Genomic DNA, 24,606 nt, shown 5'->3' with positions numbered 1-24,606 from the left:
AACTTAGTTCAAGTATTTATTCAAGAAAATCTTTTTAAAAGATAAACTTGTGCTCACTTTTTCGTAGCATGCAATGCTTTTCTACAGTTGTGGACATTCAGTGGTTGCTCTAATTGGTAGGGTTACGCTCCCTCTCATTAAGGATTACATGATTCATCCATTAACTGTTCTAAAAATCGCCACAGGACATCTTGTTTGATGCAAATATTTTCTCTCTGAATATCTCAAGCAGAAGTTCTCTACTAACCTTAAAAGCAGATTGTGTCCATGTTAATAAGAAATAACAAAAAAAAAATAGTGGGGCGGGGTGGGGGAGAAGGAAAGGGAAGGGATCGGGAGAGGAAAGAAATCTAAAAACCAGAAAGTCAACCTAATAAATGCTGCCATGTGCTGGGCACTCAGCTGGGAATCAGCTACGCTCAGTCCTTAAATCCTCCGTCGAATCCTGTGATTGGTCCTCTTTTACAGATAAGTAAACAGATGGTTAGGGATGCTAAATCACTTGCTTAAACTCACACAACCAATTCATGCAGAGCTGTGATTTGAGCTTAGATCTCTTAGACTCCAAAGTTCAGATTCTTTCCATTATATATTATGCTATTTTTGTAAAGGGTTAATATATCTTTTGGGTCTGGGAAATTTAGTAAAAGATATTTCACAAAAGGGTTTAATTTATATTTTTGCTTGGAGAGGATTCAAGTATTCAAGTAAGCTTTCTGAGTTCCATAGCTTGGGGCTCAGAGTGTTAGAAAGAAGCATTCTGTAAGTCCAGCAAGCAATGCCTGCTGTGGGTCAGAAGCCAACGACTAAGTGCCTTCTCTCAAGGAGCTCGGTGGAAGAGTCCAGCGACATCAGAAGAGAGGACGCTTGGGCAGCCCCAAGGGCTCCTGCTCAGCCCCTGGGTCAGTGAGGACTTTCTGTGAGTGACATACAGGCTTTTTCTCATGCACTGGCTTGGTGACAACACTGGGGTGCTCCAGAGAGAGGACAGAACAAATAACAGCACCAAGTGAGGGACAGAAAAGCATAACTGGGGACCTGCAGGTAGCTGGGCGTTAATCAGCGAGCTCAGAGTCCATGCCAGGGAAGGAAGAGGGTAAGTTGTAGGAGCAGCGAGGCTGCATCCCTCAGGACTTCACATGCCATCCCAAGAGAGCTGGGCTGCTCCGTTCTGCAGATAACAAGAAGCTACTAAGGATCACAGAGGCAGACCGGCTGTGGGAGGCCATCTGGGCAACGCTAGAGGCTCCTGCCACAACCCAGGCAATAAGTGATGAGGTGAGACCCAGGAAGATGAGTAGGAGGAAAGTGACCTGGGAGAGAGTAGAGAGCAATCAAGGGACAGACCCTGGGACCAAGAGTTTGGGGCATGAGTGAGATGAAGAAGGGGACAAGGTGGAGCCAAGCCAAGACTGCCAAGTCCAGGGCAGGGTGCCGTCCACAGATATAAGGAGCACATGAGTTGGAGAATGAGCAGTCAAGACTGGGGAGCCCTGTTGAAGTGCCTGTGGGGAGCTGCAGTGGACACAGTGAGCTGACTCATTCTGAGGACAAACACACACTGAGACCTGTGCCAGAAGCCACCAAAATGAATTCAAAATTATATGCAAGTCAAAAGGCCAGCAATAAAATGGAAATACTTCTACTTTGTGGATGTTATAAATATTAGTTTTGAAAACACCTTAAATAAAAAATGAGAATCTTAAACTGGTTCAAAAATAGCCTCAATAGAGTTTGTAAGGTTTCCTGTAAGAATCTACTCTTAACGCCAAGATAAAATGTCTGCGCTCCTACCCAGCTGTTTATCCAAAACCCACAAAATTCTTTAAATTCCATATGGGACACAGTTAGCGGAGGGAAAGGAAATAACTGGGCAGTCTATATGTCTAGTTTAATGTTTGTTTGCTTCAGAAATGACTCTTTCTGCTCTAAAAACTTAGTAATGTGAAATCTTATTTATGAGAAGGAAAAAAAAATGCCTGACTGAATCTCCACAGAAAAATCCAAGCAGCCGTTGATGAGGAAGCAATGCAAATGCCGGGTAGGAGAACTTTCCAGAATGATTTTAATGTACGGCAGAGTATGAAATGAAAAGAACCAGAGATGCTGGGAAACTGGTTTGCAGTGAGATTCAAGGCATTAGAGGGGAAGAGCATCGTTCCCAGATACCTGAGGAGGTTTCCTAGGGGCAATGAAAACAGTTATCTACTGAACCACGTGTTTCAGAACCAGCTTCCCAGGACTTGCCAGGGTGCGGCAGGGACAGGTGTGCATCTCACCTGCACCTGTGAGGGTTTTCAGGTCACCTCGTAATCTCTACTGGGATCTATCCTCTCTCTCAGCATCCATCATCTTCATTTCAATGGCCAAATCTGCTCCTCAGTGATGGCTTGAGGGTGGAAACATGTCCTCTGGGGTGCCACTAAGGTCATCCATGCCCCAAATGTCTGGGTCCTTCAGGCAGCAAAAAGCAGGAGGGCCTCTCAAATGGAGGCCCAGAGAATCTCCTTCATACCAAATTAAGAAACACAGTCTTCCACCTGCTAATACGCCTGAAGTCAGAGTCCAAGACCCACAGCCTGAATCATTAGGGGCTTCACCTGGAAAACTTCCTGAGTGGTGGATAAGGCAGTTGATGCCAAGTTAGTGCCCTGGGTTTCTCCTACAGTATTTTTTAAAAATTCTACTCTGCACTGCATAGGAAATTGAATCAGTGACCTTCTCTGCCTAGTTAAGTAGCTAAAACACATCAGTCTCTCTTGGTCCTCAGGAAGACTTCACCAGGGCCGTGTGGAATCCAGCCTCTCACTATCCAGCCTGTGGATGATGTTTGTATAACTGGAAGCAGTTTGGTTTTAGCTCATTTTTTCTGCCAATGACAAGCAACCCCAGATTCTTAAACTTTTCTTTGAGTACCCTCTTTCCTATTTCTACAGTCAACTTTGTGTCTGTCTTCTGATTCCTCCATAAGGCTATAAATTGGAAGAGCTCAGAAAGGCATTTAAAATTCACATAAAGATTTGGCTTCTTTTGAGGAAGCCAGGATGATAACATAAGGTTTGAGGACGTTGGATGGCTGTCACTCTGAAAGGACACCAATACCTCACCCACCTCACACGTGGCTGCCAGGCTCAGAGATGGCAGACAGAGCACAAAGAAGTGCACGTTGCTCCCTTGGACAGCAAATCTGAGACACCTGGATGCCGGCGTCTATCTCTGTCACACTTCTGTGTGCCCAGTCACTCTTCAATTCAGTCACACGCACAACCATTCAATACCTTGAACACTTGATGTCAGACACGCGACAATATTAAAAAGCTCTGATTCCTGCCGCAGATCTCAGCTCATCTCAAGACGATTCTGCATGAACTGTAACAATAACAAAGAACTGGGTGCTGTGGGAACACGGCACCTTCCTTCCCACTGTGACCTTCCTCTCTGGGTCAGTGACTGGACAATGGTTACTCACCTGTGTACTGACAGCTGCCACCCAACAGGGAAGAGAAGCAGGAATCCTCAAGGGTTAGGGCAGAGTCCTTTGTCACGTCAAAGGTTTACCTGACACAGGGACTCAGACCTGCCCAACTGCACCAACCCAGAAAGCTGTCCCAGCTGGGCACCTTGGAGTGCTCCACTGGTGACCCTGCTCTGTTCACTCTCTGTATCTTCCTCCTTCCCCTGCCTCTCCCCATCACAGGTTAATGTGCTGGTCAGATGTGGCTACCAGGTGGACATTTAAGAAGCCAAAGAGAAGGTTAAGGATGATTTCACTCCAGTTTGACACATGAGGTCAAAATTTCCGCTTCTTTACTTGGAAATTATCCAGAACACAAAAGAGAATGGGAAACACATGTGTGATCTGTGTTTTTAATAAAATTGGGTAACGGGCAGGAACTCCAGCCCCCAGCGTGGGAGGGCCAGCTGCTGCCAGCTGTGACCAGGCTGGAGGCAGAGAAGAGGCGGAACCAGGGCACTGACACAAGTGGCGGAGGTCAGGAGGGAAGTGGGGCTGTGCCACCAAGGGCCACCGAGCTGCTGACGCCAAGCCAACGGTTCACGACTATAGGAGTGTTGGCCACAGCCCCTGGCTTGGAACATTCCAGGAGGACAGGAGGACACCAGGAGGGCACACTGGCCACAAGCATGCTGACTCCGGGGGGCCCAGCATCTCCATGGGCTATGGGAGGCAACAGGACTGAAGGAGCCTCACTAAGGACATGAATCCCCCAGGCAGATGCTCAGCAAGATCTGATGAGGAGGATCACAGTAGAAGGGCCACTGCAGTAAGCAGCTCTTACTAAGAGCACAAAAGAAATGGGAAAGAGTACAGATGAACTGTAGGGTTTTTGTGTTTTTTTGGTTTTTTTTTTTGAGGGTGGGGTGGTCCTAGGGACTGACCACAGGGTCACTTTATCACTGAGCTACCCTCCAGCTTTTTTTTTTTTAATCTTGAATTTTGAAACAGAGTCTTGATAAATTGTTGAGGTTGACCTGGAACTTGTGATCCTCCTGCCTCAGCCTCCTGAGTCAGTGGAATAATAGACAGGCACCACTGTGCCAGGTGACCATCTCTAATGTCAATGCAGTAAAAGTAAAATAAATAACAAAGAAAGAAAAGGAAAACCTCTCGAAGCCTGAAAATAAAACAACAGTAAATGTTTTTGTGTTAAGAAAGACATGCAAGCACAATTAAAAACTATAGAGAAATAAAGAAAGTGAGCACATGGGATGTGCAGAATCAAAGCTGTTTTTGAAGGGAAATGTATAGTCTTTGATACTTATGTAAATGAATGAGAAGTATCTAACACAGAGGTTGGGAATAAAAAGCAAAACAATATGGAGGAAAAAACAATCTAAGAAATAAACATGTTTGCAAAAGACTGAGAGAAAAATCCAAATCCAGAACATCAATAAAAATAATAAATATATAATGAACTTACTCTTTGGAGAAATAAAGTAAAATAAATATAATGGTAGCTCGATGGGCCAGTTAGATAGATGAAGAAAACAGAAACTCCGAAAATAAGAATCTAGCCAGGGAAAAGTAAACTCAAATACAAAGAAATTGAAACCATGGAGAGATCACTCTTCTGTGAAATGCAGTTGAGACTCTGAATGAAAGAGATTGCATTTATGATTTAAATACTGTGAATGTATTTTTGGCCAAAACAAACTCCACAGAGAAAGTAAGTCTAAACAGAATATTTTCACAGAAAAAACAGAGAGTGTTGTGCTCTCCAATCTAGAGAAGTAGCTGAGATGGAAGAAGTTCAGGAGTAGTAGAGCTTGCAGATCCGTCCACTGCTGAGAAGCAGCAGAGCTGCCTAAGCCACGGTTCTGGTTACTGTCAAGAAAGATGAAAAATCCCTAGTAAGCTGTTGGTTGAATCAAGTAGCAAACCAGAGGGAAACACAACATAACCCACTGAGGGGAATTCTGGAAATTTAAAAGTTGTTCCATATCATATTAACAAAGAAACCATCCAATTTTGTCCATGGGTGATTAAAGAAAAAAAAAAGATTCTTTTGATAACCATCCAATATCCACTCTTTAAGGAAAAACAGACAGAGAGAGAGAGAGAGAGAGAGGAAAAAGAGGGAGAGAGAGAGAGAGAGAGAGAGAGAGAGGAGGACACTTCTCTAAATAAAAATCAATGGTTACTTCCTTCAAATTATAAAATTTCTTAGCTTAACTCAAAAACCAACGTATGACCTAAAGGGAAAATACTAGTCCTACTAAATAAAAAAATAAAATAGACTAAGTATGTACTATCACAGACTTGATGTTATTTTCCCCCTGAATTTATCCAGTAAAGCATCTGGAAATAAAAGGAGGTTTTAAAATTCGAAAGGTAAAATCCACTTGAAAATAATGTGCTTATAGGCCTGAACAGCTAAGAGGGTCAAATGGATAACAGCTACAAAGGGAGCATCCATGAGTGGTTCTAAGAAGCGTAGTCACTGACAACCCCCTTCCCAGCCCTCGTCTCTCTCCCTCCTCTCCTCTCCTCTCTCCATATCTCCTCTCTTCTCTGTGGCTATTTTTTAAATGGGCAAAGCACCGTGGACAGATGTTCTGTTGTCCTACCTATCTGTAGTCATCTGGCAAGAATTATTTTTGCTTTCCCTGTGGATGCTAGTTTTGTTTAAACAAGGGTGAAATTCCCATATGCTTCTTCACTGAATTCTTCTAGGTTTGCTTTATTTTTCTACATTACTATAAATATCCCCCAAGAAGGTATCTTCGTGTATCATGTACCACACTGCTTAACAAAACCTGAACAGACAGGAGAAAGGCACTGAGCAGATTCTGCAGCCTTAAAGAGTGGTCCCAAACTAAGGGAAGGTGTCTGCCACAACCCACCAGGGACAGAAGGAGACCCAAAGCCCCACTGTGCATGCTGAAATTCTGTGCAATGGGAGGCTCAATATATGATCTTTTAGAACAAGGGTCTTTGAAGATGTAATTAAGTTAAGATGTTGCAATGAGATCATCCTGCATTTAGGCTGTGTCCCTGTAAGACACAAAGGAGAAGAGATGCAGAGATAAAGGAAGAAGGCATAGCCTGAAGAGAAGACTGTAAAGAAAGAGGTGCAGATTTTTTGGAGCGCCGAGCTAAGGAATGCCAAGGTTTCCTGGCAACACCAAAGGCAGAAGAGAAGCATACCTAAGTTCTCCCTCCAAACTACAGGAGCAACCAGCCCTGCCAACACCACCGCTTCCATTTCTGCAAGAGAATAAATGTCTGATTTTTACATTTCTCTTGTTTTAAGCCCTGAAAGTTGTTGTAATTTGTTCCAGCAGTTCTGGGAGACCAACACAGTATCTCCACTGGGGTGGTAGGAGAGAGTCAGATTGATGAAGCTCTTTAGGTTCCTGTTTTCAAGATCACCAACTGATTGGCAGGATGGTCATTTCCATCTTATCCAGGTACAATGAGGCTGGTAAAGTTTGCAGAGAAGAACCACCTCGAGGTTGCTTGGACACTGAAGGGTGCTTTTCCAAGGAACAGACTGTCCAGAGGAGGAGTGGCGTGGCCATCCGAGTTATGCCACTGGCCAGTGACCCTGGACATGCATCCTCTTGTATTCCTTCCTCTTCTTCCTGCCAGGGAGTGGGTTTGGGGAGCTGTGTCTTAAGGGCTTCCAAAACCAGGTATTCTATGAACCTAGAGCACCTCAAAACCCCAGATGCCCTTCTCCTCCAGTCAGTGCACTGAGCTGCTAGTGTCTCAGCAGGGTGCAGCTGTCTTGGTCGGGGTTCAGGAGGCCACAAGATGGTCAGTGGGTCAACTGAGCTATGAGGGTCTCACACATGCACCATCCAATTCTTGCCTTACCAGCTCAGATGATTATTTGAATTTTGGTTACAATGATATTCCTCAAAGTATTTATGTTCCATCTCTCTTAGCTTCTAAAAGTCAGCCAAAGATATTACTGCTGCTACTGCTGTGTACCACTCTTTGGGGACCTGGCACCAGCCTAGATCCACAACAGGTTCTCCATACCTGACCAGCCTGATCAGCACCAAGGCCAGCAATCACACATGACAGGTGGCTGATGCTGGTGCCATTTTACAGGTGAGAACACTGAGTAGGCTGAAGAATAAGGCCAAGCTCACGCAGTGTTGCAATCGGGTTCTCCAGAAAGCACATCCGAAATGGAGTTTAGAGTTGATTAGGGAGTTCTCTCAGCTTCGATACCCAAGGGGAGGAAAAGAAGCACCAGTGGACAGAGAGAAGTTGTGCTGTAGCACAGTCCATCTTCAGGCAAACTCAGGGATGCTCTGCAGCAAAACTTGTTCTCAGAATTGTCCTTCATTGGGCCAAAATGGAAGGCATTTGTGTTCAACTCCATCAGTCATGGACATGGGTTAACTTGAAAAGCCTTGGGTGGGTGGGTCTCTTCCAGCAGTCCCCAAAGGGTCTGACAGTTGAAAGACAGTTGTTGACAACAGACATCAGGCAGCCAATATTTCCTGGAGGGGATCTGGGTGGTCCCCTTGCTTGTTCACCATACACAGCTATAAAGCAGAAGTGGGATCCAAACCCAGATTCTACCTGAAGCCCCAAAGCCTCCTCTGCCTACTACCCCATGCTCCCTGCCATGTCTGAATACCCATGAGCTGCCAAAAAGGACATGAGAAATCACACACCAGAGCTTGGCCAACAGGGTCTCACATCTCCAGGCGAGGTGAAATTGATACCCATTGTTCTCAGGTGTGATTGCTGCTGAAAATCCAGGAAGGACATCTCCACAGCCCCCACCGGCTCAGTCTGCTGCACTCTGCGGATGCAGTGAGAATGTGTGAGTTGACCACAGGCAGTTGTCATTCTTAACTCCTGATGCTTCTGAGCACTTTGTGCCCAGTCCAGTTGAGTCCTTTTTGTTAACCACCTCATGTCACTATCGCTCTTGCCCTGGGAAGAGGCAAGAGTTATTCCCATTCTGTTATTCCCATTCTGCAGATAATTAGGTCAAGCCCCAGCTTCACCTCTCTGTGGAATGTCTCCCCATGAGGACACATATACCTCCTTCCCTGCAGCTTACTGGGATTCCTTTTTTAAAGAGCAGCCCTTACAACCAGAAGGATGATTTTGCTGAAGCCAAGCTGCACTATGCCACTGCCTTGGGTTCACCCAGCAGCAGACATTTCCTTCAAGTGCACAGCAGGTCCTACCTGACCCCTCTTGGGAGGCTGACCTTCTCATCATCTTCTAGGGGTTTCAAAGAGCAATCACTGGAGGTTTCCAAAAGGCTCAGGGTCATAGCTTTCACAACCCACCCCTCCCTTCACCAATGACATTTGGAATGGCAGAGCCTCAAAGATTTGTAATCAATGGGCAAAGATACACAATTTGTTGAAAGCAGGAGGAGATGTGAGGTGAGTCAACCAAAAGGTGCCATGGCCACAGGGAGTAGGTCCATGATAAAGTATCACATTTGACATGAGTCTTGCTCCAAATGAACAGGGGTCCATGAGTCAGATGGTGAATAAGAAGAGGATAGAGCCAGTCTCCGGATGACTGCCACGTTTCATTTTCTAACTGTCCTTCCCTCCTGTGTTCCCCTGATCAAGTCTCTTAGAACAAGCTCATGTCCTGATAGGGCTTCCCTGCTCCTCTCCTCTTCACAGCCCCACGAAGGCTGGAGGCCACACGCAGACCTCATTCTACCACTTCTGTCCAACAGAAAGTCTGCCTCTTGCTTTCTTGCATGTTCATTCTGAAATTGCCAGAACCTTGACTGGGAGTCGATTTTCTGCATTCACATTAATGTTGCCATGCACTTGAGCTACCAAAATTCTCCCAGGCAGAACACCAGTGCCGAGTTCCTGCCACTGAGAGAAGGAAGGGTGTGTGTGTGTGTGTGTGTGTGTGTGGAGCTGCAGGGCGGTGAGGGGAGGGAGGAAGAGCAGGAATGCCAAAGGCATGTGGACTTCTCCAGGATTCAGCCACATTCATCAACTCACTATTTTACCTCTCCTCCAGCCTCACCCCAATTCCCTCCAATCACAGTGTCTTGAGAACAGGTGCACAATGACTTCCTAGAGGAGGGTATAGGCCACACATGAGGTGTAGCTTCATGCTCTACAAACGGGCAGTAGCACAGTCTCTCCAGCTCTATCTTTTGTGGAAAAAATAATACTTTGTACTTCTCTGAAGACAAAACAGTAAGAACAGAGATCCACATTCCTACCAATTAGTCTCCTCCACAACCAGAAACCAGGCAGCTGGTAACCTGCTGTTTTTTCCTCTGAGCTTCTCAGATTAGATCCTAAATGCAATTTAATTCCAGACTCCAATATACACTTCCTGAATTATACTTAAAAAGAATCAGTTATGTAACAAATCTGCATTACTATTGATTACACACTTGCCACAGATGATTGGCTATATTAAGTACGATAACATTTTTTCCTATTGTATCACAACTTAAATGTATTAAAGCATTCTCAGTGTAAAATAATCCTATAAAATTTCCAAACACTTAAGTAATCCTGTTAGAAAACCAAAAAGCACTCCTTAGCTTATCTTCTCTAATAAATACAGATTCTCATATAATCGGCTTGCTTAAGTAAATCTAGACTCAAAACTCCCCCCCCCCCTTTCTCATGGGGAAGTAAAAGATAAATGAAAATTTGGAATGTGGTTTGAATACCAAAGCCCTAAAAATGTAAGAAGATTAAATAAATTTCAAATGCAAAATGCAATCATGATACAAAATAGGAATAGGTGACAATTCCTCGAGGCTGGCTCTGCCTTGGGCTGACAGTGGCGCTCAGCTGCACTAGCAGGACAGAGGACAGGGCAGGCAAGATGCACAATCCAGACAGCCTAAGTGCCACGGAGCACCGTCTCCAGGCAGCCGATGACCAAAGGTCCCACACCACCATCAGGAGGCAGGACTCCAGCCTCCCAACCTCCTCCAAGTCCCCTACCTCCCCAGGGTCCAGGCAGAAAGCAACTGCCACAGTGTAAGGCTCATCTGTCCTCCTGGCCCCAATCTGCCTTTGCTTTGATATAAAGGCAAGCAAAAAAGACTCTCTGTGGCTCTCATGAAACTTTTGGTCAAATGTATATCGTCCCACTGATGCAAGTAAAATTCTTATTTTCTAGTTGATCCTGAATTGCTGGGAGCTTTTAATGCTTTGACTAAATTTACGACCTGGAAATAATATATTCTTCTTACATGGGCAACATGGAACTGCTCTTCTGTACATTTCCTGATTACATGTTTTCTTACCTTTATTAGGAAGGGATTGTGAAATTCCTTCAAAATCTCAGATGGTTTTCTTTGAAAACCAATAGAGGGACAAAGGGGAAAAATTATGAGAAAACTTGCAGAGACCAGCACAGAGTGCAACAGAGATAACTGACAAGTATCTCTTCCTGTCCCACAAATAAGTGAGGTGTTCAAACGTGTCCGCTCTCCTTCCCTTCCTGGCCCTCCTCTCCCCCTTCCTTCCTGTCCCTTTTCCTTCCTTGCTGAGTAGGTCAGTCCTCAGGCCATCAGAAGAGGCCAACACGGCAGCTTCCACAACGGGGAGTGGGAAAAGCCTACCACAGGGGACAGAGCTTGAACAGGAGAAAGGGACGCACACACCAGGGCAGCGCCATGTGGACCGAGTGTCAGAGTCTGAGCTGGCCGGGCGGAGAGTGGTGGGGAGAGGGGAAGCTGGGCATGGCACTCAGACAGGGGGCCCAGAGAGAGGCTTTGGGGCGGGCAGGTGGGCTGAGCGACAGAAGACAGTTTAGGACCCGCGACTGGTCAAATAATTAAATACTTCAAGAAACATGGAAGCTCTTTTTTTTTTTTTTTTCACTGTTGGTAAAGGAAAATGTTCATGTGAAGTCATAGTGGTTAAGATCTAAGTGCATGTGACAATAAATATAGCAGAAATAGGTGTGGGCTTTGCCTTGGGTGTAAGGACACCCCCCAGGTAGCAGGAGCCCCTCACACCCAGACCTTGCTGCTGAGGGCTTTCCCCACTAATAAGACCCTCTGGAAAGACAGCTGGTTTTAGAGGTGAGGGGAGAACAAGATGAACCTGAAACATGTCGTTGTGACAGAAAGCAAGGGGGTACCCAGAAGATGACAGGGACATGTCAGAAAGACAGAAGCCAGGCTCAAGGTGCCCCTGGACAAAACTGAGACAAGGTGGTTATGTAAATGAACAGCAGGGGTTTATAAACTATCCAACAGTAAAATCAGGCAAGCACCAGGCCGTACAGACATAAACAAACAAATTGAAAGTTTGATGAAAAACAGGGAATATTCATAGTTTTCAAGCAATTCCCCCTAATATAAGTACTAATAAGAAAGGGGAAAGAGCAGTTTCGAGTGGAAAAGCCTGGTGGGCAGTGACAACACACACAGGCACACCAGAGTCCCAGACAGGGACACGCTCCCCATGACCAATTCCTGCCAACCGTGCAGAACCCGAACCTACGCAGGAGGACATCAGACAAACCCAAGCTGAGAGGCCTTCCACAGAGGCAGCAATCCCCAAGGTGTTAAGATCATGGCCACAGAAAGACGAACAGACCGTTCCAGACTGAAGCCCAGAGGGACTTGAATAGAGCCTGACAGTCCGATGGCAATCACATGGCAGTGTGGATTCCCCGACTTTGACAGTCCTGTTATGACTACGTAGGAGAACAGCACTTGTAGACGATACTAAAGCACTGGGGCATGTGGTCTCCAATTGGCAACTTGCTTTTACTTATTTTTTAAATAGGTTTTTGGGCTGACATGTGTTTTCTTTCTTTTCCCTTATTTTATTTTTTGTCTACGTTTTTTAAAAAATATTTTTTAGTTGTCAATGGACCTTTTTTTAAAAAATATTTTTTAGTTGTCAATGGACCTTTATTTTATTTATTTACATGTGGTGCTGAGAATTAAACCCAGTGCCTCACACGTGCTAGGCAAATACTCTACTACAGAGCCACAACCCCAGACCTTTTCTACATTTTTTTACTGGTGCACTATAGTTGTACATACTGATGGGACTTTTTGTTATATATTTGTACATGCACACGATATAATTTTCTGTACTGTATTATTGACTTATTGGTAAGTCTGTGATTGTTCCAAAATAAAAGTTATAAAATGTATTAGGGATTGTACTTTAAAATGTGGTGGGGAATACCATCCATACTCTCCAGTTTTTAGCTACAGTTCCTCCATAGGGTGACGAGTCATAGCCTGAGAATGCAGTGCACTTCAAAAAAAAAAGGTTGGCAAAATGAATTTCCTGAAGACAGTGAGCTCTGTTATGGTGGGGAAAAAGCACTAGATTTTCTCTTAAGTCAACATTTTGATTAATAGATATACACTGCACATGCTAAATGGCTTTCTAATGTTCAAATACATAAATGAAACGCAATTCTTCCTATGGATCCATGATAAGCAAAAAGTTCTCTTCCCTTGAAGGTCAGAGGGCAGGTTGGTGCGTACTGACCCCCAGTGATACACAGCCTCTTTCTTCAGCCCAGTGCAGCATGTCCACATAGTGCTGTTTGAACAAAGGACACCACAGCCACACAACCTCCCTCACACCATTCTAATTTACATGCACTGTGCATTAAAAGGATCCAGTAAAGTGTTCTTCTTCCACCTCAAGCCAGTGGTAGTTTAGTTCTATTTCCAGCAGTGGCCAAAAGCAGTGCAACACTTTTCTTCGTACCTTGATGTTTACCCATGAACTTTCCATTTACAGCCATTGCCATATTTCACTTTTCCCAGCTCTTGGAGTCGCTGTGAAATAGTTTCTGAGGGGTGCAGGCGACGAACTGCATGTTCTTCTTTGCCTCTCCATATTATTCTTAATGAAAAACTATGGAATGAAGCATTTTTATTCCTTTTGCATTTTCTACTAATTATCCTATCTCTGGCTGTCTGCCGATATGAAGGATTTTTCTTTGTTGTTTTTTGAAAATAGTAAATAAAAATTTAAGGTTAATGTTCTTTCCCAATTTCCTTTTACTAATACAAGCAAATAAAAATGCTTTCAAAACCAACTCAATACAGTATGCATTAACCTAGAACACAACAGTTCTTTGTAAAACACTTTTTCCTCTATTTTTTTTAACTGTACTTAATCCTTTCGGGCAGGTATTAAAATTATTTTCCAATATTTTTTTCCTGTTAAATCCACACCAGCAGACACTTCATCTATTCATGAAGGAGATGAAGAGACAGGTACAAAGTGTTCAAGGATGTGTTCCAGGGGAGCCCTGTCCCTGAAGGTGCTGTGAGCCGTGAAGAGTTTGAGGTGCCTACTGCCAGTCAAAGGAGGACTTTCCCACAGTTATTTCCAGAATGTAAACTGGCGGAGCAGATCAGGTACTTGTTGCCACTGCAAAAACATAGCCACCACCACCCTGACCTGGATGTGCCCACCTGAGGTTGAGGTTAATGACCCAAGTAGGGAAAGGGTGGAGTGTATGGGAGAAAGGACAAAGACTTCATTCATACCCACAGGGTAGACTGAGAGGCAGAGGGGGTGAAGCAGGGCTGAGCTCCCATACAAAGCAGCACTTCTCCATCGTCTTTCCAGGGACAGCTGGGTTGATCTTTTTTTTGTAACAGAAAAGTAGCAGCCCGAGGTTAGAGGTGGGGAAAATGATAAGTAGCTGCTCAAAGGGTAGAAACTGTCAGAGATAAGATAAGCAAGTTCTGGGATCTATTTATCACACAGGTGGTGAGGGAAGGATCTAATTTGATCATGATAATCACAATGTATAAGGATGTCAAATCATCATGCTGTATGCCTTGAAAGTAGGCAATGTTTGCCAATCAAATATTTTACAATACAAATAATGCATTGCCTCTTCAATCTTCCCCTTGATGAGGTGCCAGCAGCCTCCATCTGTGCCTTAGGAAGTGCGGGTCATTGGGATAGGTCAGGTGTAATGCACAGAGGAACTGTTATGGTTTGGATGCGAGGTATCCCCCAAAGCTCATGGGTGAGAAAATCAACAAGTTTTAGAGGTGAAGTGATTGAGTCACCGAGTCTTAATACAATCAGTGAACTAATCCCCTGATGGGATTACTGGCTGGTAGCAGAAGGTGGGTAGGGTGTGGCTGGAGGACGTGGGTCATGGTGGGCATGCCTCTGGGGATGCAATACGTAGAGCACAACAGGTTATTGCATCTCTGCCTTCTGACCTGAGCTGCTTCTGTCTGCCACACTCTTCCACCATGACGTTCAGCCTCACCTCAAGCCCCAAGGAATGGAACTTGCTATCTAGGGATTGAGGCCTCCGAAACCATGAGCCCCTAAACAAACTTCCTCTCCAATTGTTCTGCTCAGGTCTTGTAGTCACAGCAGCAAAAAAGCTAACTGGAAGAGAGACAATCTCTCCTCTGTCCCATGCTTCCCGGGGGGTGGGAGCTCCCCAGTAACACCAGAACCAGCCAATGCAAAACCTGCTGCACTGTGTCAAGTCAGAGCCGCCGCCTTCGCACCCTGCGGAGAGACACGTGATGTGCAAAGGCTTCAGCTGCTCTTAGTGAACATGATCTTATGATGAGAACTAGGAAGTGAATATTGAGAAAGGCGATCTCTAGAAAGCTTTCAAATCAAGGGAGAGACGACAGGCTCAAGGGTAAGTCTCCACCTCCATCTCAAGTTTTCAAATTAAACATCTCATCAAGTCCATCAAAAACTGGTTTCTGGTCCCTGCAGGGCTGAGGGGAGCCATGTCTAAAAGCCTCATTCCTGGCCCAAGATGCAGATGAGTGACAGAGCTCTTACCTAGCAAGTAGAAGGCCCTGGATTCCATCCCAGCACCATAAGAAGATAAAAGTAAAATCTCCTTCCCAATGGCGCAGTGCTATTCCTAACTGGAACTCTGCCTTGCTGCATTTTATATCACCGACACATGTGTTGCAACTGACCCCCGTAGACCAAAATAAAACAGACCTTTTACAGGTAAAAAAAGTGAGTGTTAGGAATAACTCCAAACCAATGACCCTCCTGTTTACGGATGTACATAACAGGAAATTGGTAGCTTTTAAAATGCTTTTAACTAATTAAATAGAATGGCTTCTTTGAAATTCCAAAATTTGCTATTATAGCATTTTTTAAAACTACATTTTTTTAAATGCCCACAGACCTAGCAGAAGATTGAGAAATGGAGAATATTTCTGTCCTATGTAAAGAGAGAGGTGGGAGAGAATTATGAATTTAATTGTACAAGTTATTTCAATCTAAAAATAAGGGTGCTAAATTGCAATATATAGTAAGAATGCCTTTTTACCATCAAAAATCACATCACCATTCAGCAGTCACCAAACTGAAGTTGCCAACCCTATGTTCCTGCTAACATTAGTTTCTCTGTTGCTAGTGGCTAAGCTACTACTGGCCCCACTGATGGAGGGGGCATCAGGGACAGCACCAGGGGCAGAAAGGAAGCAGCTGCCAGGTGCCAGACGACACACCTGGGACCTCCACTCCATCCTCCTGAGGGACGGGAAGGTCATTGCCCTGGATGCTGAGGGGCACTCACCTGCCAGACCAGGTGCTCCTTGGCCCCAGGCGTCGCAGACAGGCAGACGCTCAGCACAATGGTGTGGGATGAGGAGGTGAGGACGCTGGCGATGATGGCGTCCCGCATGTTGAAGGGCAGCATGGTGTACACCACGAAGACGATGAAGAGGAAGAAGGACACCTGCGGGGGGAGAAGGGAGGGTTACAGAGTGCACTACTCCAAGAGCCTCCGCTGTCCTTCCATCCAAGGCAGCAGAAAGTGACATGCCCAATTGAGAAATGACGACATAGCCAGGTGCGATGGCGCACACCTGTCATCCCAGTGGCTCGGGAGGCTGAGGCAGGAGTATTGCAAGTTCAAAGCCAGCCTCAGCAAAAGTGAGGCATTAAACAACTCAGTGAGACCCTGTCCCTAAATAAAATACAAAATAGGGCTGGGGATGCGGCTTAGTGGTAGAGTGCCCCTGAGTTCAATCCCTGGTACCCACTCCCCCCCAAAATGACAAAAGGGACAGCAAACGGAAACAAGCCCACTGGGTTTCAATAAGGGATTAATTTCTATGACGGGACAGAGTTCTTACTTAAGACTGCAGGACTCTCACTTTTGGTGTCCACGCCAGCCATTGCAGACATTAGGTCAGCCTGAGCGGTGCCTGGGCACAGATGCAAAGCTGGTTCAGAACCGTCAGCATCTGGTATCGGGGCCTTAGAGGCACAGAGGTGGTTCAGCTGTTGTGCATCCTCTTCCAGAAGAGGTCAAATACAGAATAGCCACGTGACCCAGCAGTTCCACTCTCAGGCATGAACCCCAAAGAAATGGGCACTCAAACAAGTGCACGTGCACACGTGTTCACGGTGGCACACACACCCCAGCCAAAAGGCGGGAACACACATCTCCATGGAGGCACGGGCACATCAACAGTTCCAGCATTTCCATACACGGGAAGACTGTTCAGGGACACCCAGAATAAAGAGCAGGCTAGCCTGCCGGGGACCTGGAGGAGTCACGCCAAGGGAACGGAGCTTGGGTGAAGTTCCACTACTGTATGGCTCCATTTACATGACCAGGCTGGAGAAGTAAGTCCATGGACAGAGAGCAGACTGGCAGCTGCCAGGGGCTGGGGTGGGGTGGGACGAGGAATGGAGAGTAATTGCTTAATGAGGATGGAGTTTCCTTTTGGAATGATGAGGAAGGTTTGGGAGCCAGTTCTGGAGTGGAGGACACGTGGATGATCCTGGATCTCAGCCACGTCACACCCAGTGGCAGACTCGGCCATGCACATTGGCAGCCACTTCACAGTTTGCATATCCTGGAGTAGGGGCCACCTCCCACCCAGCCCACCCCAAGGAGAGGATGAGGCAGACTCTGAATCCCCTTCTCCAATCATTGCTGCTGCTGTCTCAGGATAACAGCAAAGGAGAAAGCCACGAGGGACCAGGAACCCTCCTCAGGGAGCCCAGGGGGTCTATGTGGACCCTGCCTCATGTCCCGCTTCCCCTCGTCAGCCTATATTTGTAAGGAATCTCAGATCAAAACGCATGGGAGAACAGGTTTTCATATATTCTGGAAAATAATTTTATTCTTTCACCTCTTCAAAATAGAAGACCATGAAGATGTGTTTCAATAAAGCATTCCCTTCTCCATCCCGTACATGGAATGTAAAACCAAGGCCCCAAAGAAAAGAGGCCTTAAGATAGTTTATGTACCAAGGTGTAAGATGTAGAAGGGAGAGACAACCAAGGCTTTGTTCACAAAATGAACGGTGATCTGCTCAGACAGGCAGGACACCCCGCTCATGTCACCTTTCCAGGGACAGAATATATAGAAAGCATTCTTGGAACCAATAATCATATTCCAAAACCATTAATCACTAGCACCAGCATTTACTGAATGCCTGGTGTTCAGGCCTTTCACAATCCATCACGTGGGCCTGGGCGAGAACCATGAAGTGTAGCAAAGATACTCAGGGTGCTGTGTATCGATAGCTTATGAAGAAACTTGATTTTTCGGAACTCCTAATGTACATCAAATTGCAGAAAGTATTTTTAATTAAGACACTGTTCTTTCTACACAAGGCCTTTCTGTGAAACCTTGTGTCCCACAGAGGAACTTCATCTGTATAGATGCACTGCGAGGTGTTATAAGCTCAGCCCTTTTGCAGAAGAGCTTCACCCATCACTGACAGAGAGCTCACGACTGGTCAGTGTCGGAAACTAAATACAAATCCCAAAGTCGAGGCTTCCCTCTTTTCTTGCTGAACAGCTCACCATACCCTCCTATGGTAGATACAAAAATAGTTAAGAGAGAAACCAACACTTAAAAATGAAGGCATAGTAAAAGCCACCAGTGCATGCTAACCATTTCTGCAATTCTGAGGGTGACAGCAGGCCCTGGTCACAGTCGCTCAGATAACCACAGATGGCACCCGGCATTGTCCCTCAGACTCCAGATGCTTTTGGTGAGGAGGACCCATTTGTAATACTTATTTCAAAATATTTGCAATATTATTTCATAATATCTGAATGGCACAGTCATCTTTCCTCCAGGTGTACATGTTCAACTTGTAGCGTGTGTCCACAGCATTGGTTATGATAAATAACTTATGGTGAACATTTAGAAAAATCATGAGTTAGAGAAAGAGTTGTACTAACTATTTGGAAACTATGAGTGGAAATAGAAACCCTGTGTTGAAATGTTGAAAACCAGAATAGATTATATTAAGAAGGGTGACTTGGCCTCAGCACTGTCAACCGTTGGGGCTGGATAAGTCTTTGTCCTGTGCATTCTAGGACATTGAGCAATACCCTGGCCCCCATGCATGAGGTGCTGTATCAACCCCTACAGGTATGACAACTGAAAACATCTCTGGCCATCAACAAATGTCATCCATAGGCTACTCCAGCCCTGTTGACAACGATTCAGCTATAGCAAAAGTTTCTTTCAGGAATGCAAAAAATTGGTGCCTAGTCACAGTTTAATAAAAAAATTAATTGACTGGAATTTCTAATATCCATCAAATGTAAAGGACATATTTCAATTCGTATATTGTTTTTTTTCCCTACATTTAACGTTTGATGCAAAAACTGTATATCTTCCAAGAGTTACTGAATGGGTATTTTCAGGTATTAAAGTTGATAGTCAATTCCAGAAAGGACCTCTCTTTTGCAACTACCTCTTGTCCTTACAATGAAAACATCTTTAGTGTTTCTTTGAAACATAACATTTTTGAACAGTTTAATTTTGGATGGCTTTTAAATTATTGCTTGATTTCCATTGATACGAATTTCTGCAAACATGTGGCACTTTGAAAGGACACGTGGAAGGCCTGGCCATGATACCCAAATGGAGACTAGACTTTTGTCTAACGAATACAATAGCTCCTGTGAAATGCTCACTTCTAGATGGCAAAGTGGGTTTTCTAAAGGTTAATTAAACAAACTGCATTGACTCACACTCAGGGTGTCAGCTGCAGCCTTTCAGGAGCTCAGCGGGAGGGTGCCTCAGTCACATCCAAGTATCACTGGGTGGAAGAAAGTCCAGCTCATTTTAAGTCCCTCGGGGAGAATGTTCTTCCCATCTTATCAATCTCAGGGGGTTCTAGTGTTTTCAAAGCCTGCTTTTCAACACAATTGGCCATATGTAAAACTAAAATGGGTTTGGCACATCTAAAAAATGTGTGGGTAAAAACGTTCTAAAAAGTCTAATGTGATCTCTCTGTTTCCCAGGTTACCATGGGGACAACAGCCTCCCCTCATGTACCACCATCCAGAGGCAGAAGGGAGGAGCCACTGATCTGCAGGCTCTGACCCTGCCCAGGTGCCGGGGTTAATGCGACATCTCAGGTGGTGGCGACATCTGAGGTTCCAGCAAGGAACCTCGAGGTTTGTCTCCTCTCTGCAGTCCTGCATTTGCCTTTGCAACACACAGACATCTTCCCACAGATTCCCCACTTGAACCCCAAGCTCCACCAGTTTCTAACCAACTATGAGCTTCCCTTATGTCTGTGATGGCTTGGTCTCCAATAACCCAGGCGCAGACCATTGGGGGTCACCTTTGACCATGCTTTCCTTCAAATCCATGCTAAAAATGTGTCTTCTTACTTTTGAGTTCAGCATACTGCCTCTGTCTGTCTGCCTCTGTCCACCATTCTCCCCACCAAGCTGGCTCATTGCCTTTGCATTGGGAAGAAACATGCCTGGTCTAAATCCCTCCCTCTTCTTCCCCTCCCTCAACGCAGAAGCAGAGTGTATTCCTGCTCCTTTGTATCCACTCAATCTTTGTCCATGCTTTGGGGAACCATTAGGACTCTTCTGGGCACACGCTACAGCTTCACTTCACCATTCGCTTGTCTTGTGGTGACCAAGGAAGCATAAGCAGCAGTGGTGTGTCCTTTCTGGAAAGAACCTGTGCATACTTTTTGCTGGCTACCTGGCAATCGTGGGACCATGGTGCTGGAGTTTCTCCATCCTGGGTCCCCAAGAAAGGATGGGAGTCCCTCAGGTTATCCACACATACCTACAGTCATGACAGTGATTGATAAGTCTTTGTGGCATTGGATCTCTGAGTCCCTGAGTCTCTCTCTCTCTCTCTTTGGTTTTGTTGATATGATGCTTAGAAAATTAGATGTTTTATATACAGTACTCTACAGATTTTTTTCATATAACTTTTCATTGTGGACATCTTTTTAAGTGCATAGATATGAATATATTATTACCTTTTTACAAGTTGTTAAGTGTCCCATAGTAATGGACGCATGTAAACTACAGTGAACACGTCCTCGTTGCTGCCCTCTCACGGCAGGATAGGCACCTGCTACCTGACTCAGCACGTTCCTTCTGATCTCACTGGCTCCAACATTTTCCTTTCTCTAATCCAGTGTATGACTGCCATGCTCATGCTCTGAATACACAGCTCTAACGTGTTTCTTCCTTGGATGACAACCTCCTCTGGTTGCCCCCAACAACTCTGTACAAACTGGCAAATTTTCCTACCACACCCCTGGTCCTCATCGCAGGCTTTACTTATGATCATGCTTGGGGTTCCCACTTATTTATCGATACTGTCCCCATAGCACACAGGAAGGATAATGACCCTTCAAGACCAAGAACCTATTTCACTCATAGCCAAGACCTTGCCTCTGTGATAATAAATCACCAGACACTGAGTGACCAAAAAAACAAAAACTTTCACTGTTGGGAGAGTAAAAAGCCAGATGGTGTTGACCCCAGGGAGAATCTCCTGCACCTCTCTCCTTGCCGATCCCAGGGGCTTCCAGCAATACCAGGCCCTCGGGGAGCAGATGTCCCAGTGTCCGCCATCGTCATTTCAGGGCCCTGTTCCTATTCCTGGGGGACTGAGCTCTCACATGGCATCCTCTGTCTACACTTCCCTCCTGGGAAGGACACCAGTCCTGGGATTTAGGGTCCACCCTAAATCCAGTAGGATCTCATCTTCATTTGACTACATGCGCACAGACCCTATGTTCCAATAATGTCAGAAATCACAGGTGCGGAGGTTTAGGACACGATCCAACCCATGAGATGAAAGTGATGCTGTAGCTCAAGCCAGAGTCTAGATCTCAAGTCCTTAACACCCTGGGCTCCATTCCCAAGTCAGAGATTAAGAGTGCGTGTCCACAACACCAAGATTCATCTACATTTGGGGAATCCACGGTAATTGGATGAGAATTAAGTTTTTAAACATCTTTGTCAGAAAATTACCATGAAAAGGACTGAAAATGAAGGTGAGCTGAGGAGCAGCTTCAGCAGTGCTAACCCAGGACCTGTTCCAACGTGACTCGGTGCAGACAGAGCTGGTGTGGTCCCAGCCTCTCCTGTGTCACGGCCTCTGGTACAAGCCCAAGGGCCTCAGACTGTGGCTCCATGACAAGAAAAAGCCAGGCAGGGAGCGGCTTAAAGATAGAGCCTCTGGTTCCCCTGAAAGAGTTCCTCGGCGCTAGAGTCTCAATGAAGCTTTGCTGTTCATTCCCTTCTCTCCAGAACGCTCCAACATGCATAATCAGCAGGATAATCAGGATTAGTTATGTAAATCACAGCAGTTCTGTGGAGAAATACACCATAAGAGAAAGATTTTCTATTTTTATTATGCTAATAATGTTAGGGGAAATAACATCTCTGTGAACATAATGTAAGTATTTCGTAGCCAGAAGCTGAGCTACTCAAATCACTCTCAAATTTTCTCTCCAACAGAACTGAGAAATTGGGAATACCATAGTATTTTAAGCAGTATCTTAATTTTCAAAGACACAGGTTTTATTCAAAACCATAGGAATAACACCTTTCTAACTGTGATATCAGGGTATAGTGCTTATACCATTTATACCATTGTATCTTCTTTTTTAATATAACTAGAAATGAAAAAAAAAGTTGGTAGAAATTACATAGGAAAAAAGGTAAAATATGTAAAACATTCTTTTTTTTTTTTTTGGTACCAGGGATTGAACCTAGAGATGCTTAACCATTGAGCCAAATCCCCAGCCTCTTTAATATTTTACTTAGCTAAGTTGCTCAGGGGCTCGCCAAGTTGCTGAAGCGGGCTTTGAACTTGCAATCCTCCTGCCTCAGCTTCTGGAACCACTGGGATGGCTGGCGTGCGTCAAGGTGCTGGCCTAGAATCCTTTCGACATTCTTAAGATACACAAATGGCCAACAGATTTATGGAAAAAGTGTTCAACGTCAGTAATCACAAGGGAAATGCAAATTAAAACCACAGCCTCTCCGCTGTCAGCATGTCTATCATCAAAAGATGGAAAAGCAAGTGGTGGCCAGATGTGGAGACAAGAGAATCCCTGTCCACTGTGGGTGAGGATAAAAATCAGTGGGCCATTGTGGAAAATTGTATAACCATTCCTCAGAGTTCTAGAAATAGATCACCAAGTGACCCAGCAATGGCGGCTCTGGGTCCCAGCCCCACTGTTGGAAATCAGGTATTGAAGAGACCCCTGTCCTCTCAGTTCCCTGAAGCCCTGTTCACAACACCCAGCACATGGGGCCAGCCCCCGGCCCATCAGGGCACGAAGGCATGAGGAAGTATGGTCTATGGGCACAATGGAGTGCTGTTCGGTCTCCGTGATGATGTCGATGGGACGGGAGAACACGATGCTGAGTGAAATGGGCTCAGGAGGACATTCCCACGGATGTGTGGAGCCAAAACAGCTGAACTTGAAGCAGATAGTAGGATGGTGTTTACCAGAGGCTGGGGCTGGAGCAGCAGGTGCTGAAGGTCAAGGTGCAAAGCCTCAAGCAGACAGAGGAAGAAGCTTCTTTTACGAATTCCGGGAAACACTGTGCGGTGTAGTGAGTATAGTACAGAACAGCGTATCGTGCATTTCAAAATTGCAAAGAGTAAATTTTGAGCATCTTCATCACAAAAATGCTAAGTATTTGAGGTGATGGATATGTTAGTGAGTCTGATTTGATCATTCTATATCATATCACAAATCATAACATCACTTTGCACCCCATAAATACAGGCAACCACAATTTGTCAATTTAAAAATTAAAATTAAAAAGACAGAATTTTTGACTATATTAATCTAACTGAGCAGTCTGGAAGATAAATTCTACATTCAAAGTAAAAATTTCCTCTTTGGACATTGTTTTCACATCTAAGGGCTGATGACTTTGATTTTATACATACATACATACATATAAAATTTACAAGTGGGAAGCATTTTTTTAACTTTTTAAAAAATGTAACTGGAAAGTTATATAGCCAGAAATGTGCTTTAAGATTTTTGAAAACAAAATGTGGGTCTAGGGACACAGCTCAGGATGGAGTGCTTGCCTAGAATGCCAAAAGACCTGGATCCAATCCCCACACCACAAATAAACATAATAATAATTTTTAAAAATCTGCCAAGTATTTACCCTTGCACCTAGATTAGTACATTATTTTGTTCCTGGATCACACTCACACAAGGATTACTCTAGGTGGTGACTATTTTGTATTTCCCAACAAATACCACACACTGTGCAAAAGCATCTTCTCTTTGGTTTAATGGGGGAAGCTCCGCCTTCCCAGCTTCATGCTGACCCTAGTGTAGTGAGACCCCAGGGCGTCCCCGAGCCTCTCCCAGTCCACAGTGTTCTTCCCTTTCTCCTACCCAGGCTCCCTTCCTAGAGGGGAAGGGTGCAGACACCGGTGTTGCACGTGTGTACACCGACTTTGGTGAACCCATGCCTTCCACCCACTGAAATGCCACAGAACCCCAGCTGTGGGGTTGAGGGGAGAGGCCACCCCTGCCCAGGTCAAGACTGGAGGCCAACCCACCAGAACAAAACTCAGGGAAAGGATTCGCTGTGCTTCCAGCCAGATGTCTCTCCATAGAGGAGGTCCAGACCCCAGACTTCAGAGGAACTCTGCAGCAGTTCAGGCCTGGCTGCTTCTAGAAGCTTCCGGAGCTTACACAGGTCCCTTCTCTTTTCAGTCACTCTGGCTTCTCCAGGCTCCATCAGGATTTCACCTGGGGGTCTCAGAGTGAGGTCCACTGGCTCAGCTCCGAGATCCAGTTCCTGACATCATGCTCATACACCATGTGGGATCATGCAGACCCTGCAACCAAACAGCTAAGGGCCTGGGGTATGTGG

General features: G+C 45.2%; 1 protein-coding gene across 1 annotated transcript in view; it reads right to left on the bottom strand.

Moving 5' to 3' along the window:
* The window catches only part of Adcy2 (adenylate cyclase 2), a gene marked incomplete at its 5' end in the record, with an annotated part of 357,231 nt that overhangs the window by 258,973 nt on the left and 73,652 nt on the right, over positions 1–24,606 (bottom strand). Inside the window, one exon of the mRNA XM_015490394.2 lies at positions 16,016–16,177. Within this exon, the coding sequence (XP_015345880.2) occupies positions 16,016–16,177 (162 nt within the window). The remainder of the gene's footprint in view (positions 1–16,015; positions 16,178–24,606) is intronic.

Source organism: Marmota marmota, unplaced genomic scaffold (assembly GCF_001458135.2).
Source record: "Marmota marmota marmota unplaced genomic scaffold, marMar, whole genome shotgun sequence".
Lineage (NCBI taxonomy): Eukaryota > Metazoa > Chordata > Mammalia > Rodentia > Sciuridae > Marmota > Marmota marmota.
This window is presented reverse-complemented; position numbering and strand designations above follow the sequence as displayed.